This window comes from Lissotriton helveticus, chromosome 6 (genome assembly GCF_964261635.1).
Source record: "Lissotriton helveticus chromosome 6, aLisHel1.1, whole genome shotgun sequence".
Lineage (NCBI taxonomy): Eukaryota > Metazoa > Chordata > Amphibia > Caudata > Salamandridae > Lissotriton > Lissotriton helveticus.
Window position 1 is genome coordinate 2111144683 of NC_136067.1, and position 6047 is coordinate 2111150729.

At 45.3% G+C, this 6047-nt stretch overlaps 1 protein-coding gene across 1 annotated transcript; it reads left to right on the plus strand.

Moving 5' to 3' along the window:
- The first annotated feature begins 1349 nt into the window (after window positions 1-1349).
- On the plus strand, window positions 1350-5018 carry LOC144764079 (uncharacterized). Its single transcript, XM_078650242.1, has one exon. It carries the CDS (start codon window positions 1736-1738, stop codon window positions 3098-3100), a length of 1365 nt encoding a protein of 454 aa, XP_078506368.1. The 5' UTR covers window positions 1350-1735; the 3' UTR covers window positions 3101-5018.
- The last annotated feature ends 1029 nt before the right edge of the window (window positions 5019-6047 follow it).

The following is a 6047-nucleotide window of genomic DNA, read 5'->3' on the forward strand; positions in this document are numbered from 1 at the left end:
GAGGACATATGCAAGGCTGCAACATGGTCTACAACACACACCTTCACTAAGACTACTGTGTTGATGTACAAGCCAAGCAGCAAGCTGCAGTAGGCCAAGCTGTCCTTAAAACTCTCTTTCAAACTACTGCAACAGATACAGGTGACCGCCGCTAGGGGAAACACTGCTGCACAATCGATGCTAAGTGTACAATCTGCAGCTCATATGCCTCGAACAGAAAATGCTACTTACCAGTATGCATCTGTTCTTGGCATGTAGAGCTGCAGAGTTGTACACGCCCTCCCGCCTCCCCGGGACCTGTATCTGTTCCAGTTTTATCTTACTTAGATGCACACGCATGGACATCTTTTTTCTTTACTTCTACTAACTCCGTCATTTCCCATCATGGCGAAAAACAATCTAAGGATGGAGCCGATGCCCACAGTCCCTATCGTCCAAGGGAGGAGTCACCTATCTCGTGACTACAAAGATTTCTTCCAAGATGACTACAACATGCGATCATCCGAGCCCACCACCAGGTGACGATCTAATGCTAAGTGTACATCTCTGCAGCTCTACATGCCAAGAACAGATGCATACTGGTAAGTAGCATTTTCCTTACTGGTAAAGTCGGATTTAACATTACTATTTTAGAAAAGCTACTTTTAGAAAGTGGACTTTTCTCTGCTTGTACTGCTCTTTGTGCCTTACACCCTGTCTCTAGTACACGTCTGGGCTAGATGACCGACCCCTTTGTGTATTCCTTCTAGAGAGCCACAGACACTGCAAGGGTTGGGTGTGATTTAGCACTTATCTGCATCCATCTGCATCCCGATGGTTCTTTCTGGGCAGATGGGAGGAAGGGGCCCACTCTTACCCTTCACAGGGTAGTAGACTGACCACATACAAAGGAATGATTACTCCCTTTGGTAGTCTGGAGTGAGTGCTGGGATTGAAAGCGATACTGGTGTACTCTTTGAAGTTTCCCTCACATATAAGGCCCATATGGACGTAAGTACTGAGTCTCTGGCCCCATCAAATCCGACTCTTTTGGATCTACATTGAACCGCTGTCAGAAGAACTGTGGTGCTACACAAAAGACTCAACTGGAGTCTTGGTTACTCCTTGAGTCCACACTCCACGATAGGAGGGCGTCAAGAAAGGATCATATGCTCTTGCTCTGCCTATGGCATCTTTACATTGAAAGTGTAATCTAGAATTTCTTCAGCACACTTGTCTATGTGGTGAATTAAATGTCTCATTAAATGCCAATAGAATTTCGTGATGGACTCACCATTTAAGCTTATCCAGTGTTTTTTTTTTCCAACAGGTGAAATAAATGCAGTAATGAACATAAAAAGTGAAGGAATTAAACATCAGTTGTGTAGGAAGTGATGTAAAAACAGTGCACCTTAAAATGTCTTCCATTGAAGGCTAATGCCTCGCCAAAGTCTTTCTACAGCAGAAAATCCAAACTGCCCAATGTGGTCTGTACTTGGCTCTTAGTGATCACCTGATGAACATTGACAAAATAACACACTGACATACTGAAGCAAGTCTGATAAGGTTCTCACTACGAAGGAAGAGCTAACCTGGAACAGAAAGAACACACAGAAGAGAAACCGTTTGAATATCTGGAAAGTGACAACGCATTTATTAGGGAGACAAAGCAAGTGCAACATCAGAAAGTTATACTGGAGAAGAACCATATTGATCGACTGACTGTGGAAAAGTTTTCTCTGCCGTGAAAGCCATAATGCAGCATCAGAATGTCCACGTAGAGGAGAAACCATATAAATATAGAGAATGTGACAAAGCATTTATAACAATTGGACAGCTAAAGCGACATCAGAAAATCCACACTGGGGAGAAACCATATAAATGTACAGAATGTGACAAAGCATTTGTAACAAATGGAGAGCTAAAGCAACATCAGAAAATCCACACTGGGGAGAGACCATATAAATGTACAGAATGTGACAAAGCATTTATAACAAATGGAAACCTACAACAACATCAGAAAATCCACACTGGGGAGAAACCATATAAATGTACAGAATGTGACAAATCATTTATAACAAATAAAGATCTAAAACGACATCACATAATCCACACTGGGGAGAAACCATATAAATGTACAGAATGTGATAAGGCATTTGTAACAAATGGATTGCTAAAGCAACATCAGAAATTCCACACTGGGGAGAAACCATATAAATGTACAGAATGTGATAAGGCATTTATAACAAATGGATTGCTAAAGCAACATCAGAAATTCCACACTGGGGAGAAACCATATAAATGTACAGAATGTGACAAATCATTTAAAACAAATGGAGCCCTAAAACGACATCAGAAAATCCACACTGGGGAGAAACCACATCAATGTACAGAGTGTGACAAAGCATTCATTAGAAAGTCACATCTAAAGGAACATCAGAAAGGCCACACTGGGGAGAAACCATATCAATGTACAGAGTGTGACAAAGCATTCATTAGAAAGTCACATCTAATGTTACATCAGAAAGTCCACACTGGGTGGAAACCATATCAATGTACAGAGTGTGACAAAGCATTTATAAGAAAGTCATATCTACTGGAACATCAGAAATTCCACACTGGGGAGATGCCATTTCAATGTACAGAGTGTGACAAAGCATTTATTAGAGAGTCATATCTACTGGAACATCAGAAATTCCACACTGGGTGGAAACCATATCAATGTACAGAGTGTGATAAAGCATTTATAAGAAATGGACAGCTAACGCGACATCAGAAAATCCACACTGGGGAGAAACCATATAAATGTGCAGAATGTGAGAAGGCATTCATTCAAAAGTCACATCTAATGTTACATCAGAAATTCCACACTGGGGAGAGACCATATAAATGTACAGAATGTGACAAAACATTTATAACAAATGGAAACCTACAACAACATCAGAAAATCCACACTGGGGAGAGACCATATAAATGTACAGAATGTGACAAAGCATTTATAACAAATACAGATCTAAAACGACATCACATAGTCCACACTGGGGAGAAACCATATAAATGTGAGAAGGCATTCATTAGAAAGGCACATCTAATGTTACATCAGAAATTCCACACTGGGTAGAAACCATATCAATGCACAGAATGTGGCAAAGCATGTATAACAAATCGACAGCTAAAGCAAAATCAAAAGGTCCAAACTGGGGAGAAACCATACCAATGTACAGAATGTAATCAATTGAGAGCTGAAGCAACATTAGAAAATCTCCACCGGAGAGAGAACATTCAACTGCACTGAATGTGAGAAGGCATTTATTAGAAAGTAGCATCTTATGCAACATCAGATAGTCCATGAGGAGAGAAACCCATGAATGTGCATAATGCAACAAGATATTTATTACTAGGCAAAGATAAATACTACATCAGAAATTCCACACGATATCAACTCAGGTGCTACTCTCATACAAAATTCAAGTGATATGTCTAGTATTTCACCCATACCTCCTTCTCAATGTATGCTGGGAACTTGGACGATAGGGACTGTGGGCATCGGCTCCATCCTTAGATTGTTTTTCGCCATGATGGGAAATGACGGAGTTAGTAGAAGTTTATCCATGTATTCAATCTGATGCCCATTCGGTCTCTCTCCTGGAGCAAGGCTCTAATCTGTTGTTTGCGAATGGTACAGTCATTACTCCAGAGTCTGGTCTCAATTCAAGGGGGCCAGAGAGCACTGAGGCCACAGATACATTTTATTCAGTTTCGGATCATTCATCAGCGGAGGAGGATCCGGAGTTTGATGCTGAACTTGAATGGTCTGACTACGACAGTGAATCAGGGGATTAGCGCCTTAGTGAGGCTTCTAAGGATGTGAATGCTGCGAGCGCTGTTAATACAGTTTGTAAAGCCCCCTGCCCCAAGGGATTGATAAATACCGCCTGCCTACAGAATATAGTATTAGACCAAGCTGTAACGAACAGTGGAGGTACACCTGACAATCCCTCTGGCTCGTCAACAGAAACCTCTGAGGCAGTTACCCTCTCAACAATTTACCAAACTATCATCACCCACAGAGAGGCTAAAAGACAGGAGAACATTCGTACACAGGGGGCGTGCCGTAGAATGCAGAACTCCTTGCGCCGAGTGGTGAAAACATGTACTGACATTGCCTCCAGGGTTGGGGAAGCTGAGGAGCGGATTTCGGCGTTAGAGGATGCAGTGGTGGCCCAGAAAGAACTCACAACAGAGATTAAGGAACAACGTACTGATATCCTATGGAAGCTCACGGACTTAGAAAATCGAGCGAGAAGAAACAACTTAAGAGTCTTAGGAATTGAAGAAAATATAGAAGCGAAGATGCTAGGCAGTTCATAGTCGAGCTCTTTTCGGAGGCGTTCCCAGAAGTTACACAATGGGACTGGAATTTACAAATATAGCGGGCACACCGGTTTCCATTTCAGCAGCGGCAAACCTCAGCTTCTGGTACCAATAAAACCTTCCCACGCGCCATCCTGATATGCTTCAACAATTTTCTCGCACGTGAGAAAATATTTGATCTCGCCAGACCTGATAAAAAGCGGACTGCGAAGGGATGTCAATTTTTTGTGCAGCCTGATTTCTGTCCAGCTACAGTTGAGAGGTGATGGCACCTTCGTCAGCTGATGCCCTTGTTCCAGGCTAAGGGTGCTCAAGCCTTTCTACTCTTTCCTTCTATGTTGAAAGTGATCTGTAAAGGTCAGACTAAATACTTTACATCAGAGATATTGGCCAAGGAGTTTCTTGAGACTATCTAGGTTGAACTGCCTTATTTAATTTAACTTGTTGCACTAAATTCGGATTGACTCGGGATGGGATGTTTGCTCACTGTAAAGATTAGTGACTTTAGATGACCTGACAGATAGTGTGCTAGATTTTCTCTCTTTGGCTTTTTTGTTTATCTGGCGGTCAGGTCTTCCGTAGTGCTTCAATGGAGGGGGGGTCTCCGGTTCCGGGAGAAAGTGGGTCTCACCAACCTGACCATCAAAAGGACCATGGTCCTGTTGCTCTACATGGGGGGTGGGGGCGAGGGGTGTTGGGAAGGTGGGGGGTGGTTTTGGGGGGGGTTTAGGGGGGTTCGGGGGGGGGTGTTTTGGTGGCGGGGGCTCAGGAGGCTGTTTCTGTTTCTAGTATCTTTTTGGGTCTCGCTGGAAAAGCATCCGTAAGGATGCATCCAGCTGGAGACCAGTAGCGATCACTGTGGGAGGAATGACGGACCAGAGGGTGCACGAGCGCAGATTGCACCTCGTGGGCGCGCACAGCGCCGTGCCCCTCTCCTGCCTCGGAAGCAAGCACCAACACGCATGCGCATACCCAGAGACACACACACACGAGCACCCATGCACGTACCCATACATACAGAGAACCCACCCTTGCCGTCGCATACACACACATGCGCGCACACACACTGCATACACACACGCTCCCCCTTACCTCACCAGAGACTCACACACGAGCGCACATACACACACGCACGCATACAGAGAACCCACCCCCGCCGTCGCATAGACACACACACTGCATACACACACACCCTCCCCCCCTTACCTCACCTCACCAGGCTCTCTTCTTGTCCTGTTTTCATGTGGGCTCCTTCTGCCCGGCTCCCGATGGATGGGCGGGCGGGCGGGTGCCGGAGAAGCGACCAAGAACACTCTGCGCCTGCGCGGAAGTGCACGCGCCCGCCTGACGTCACTTGATTTGCTTGTTCCTCCTGCCTTTAGTAGCCCTGTTTTCCTCCTTGCTTTATTAGCCCTGTTGTTCCTTGTGTGGGCGGGCTTGCTTCGGGTTCTTTTTCCCCGTCTGGCCGCCTCCTGACAGCGCTTGTGCTTGTTCTCTGGTCCTCCCAGAGCTAGATTCCCGGGCAGTGTGCGGGGGCTGCGGGGAGCGCGGGGAGAGCGAAGGGAGCCCGGGCGGCACAGAACCGGACCGGATCGAGCCAGCACCGGGGTCAGATGCGCAGACACAGACCCCCAGATAAAGCCTGGTCCCTCAGACAAACAGACGGACATTCAACTCAGAAAGAGGGACACTGA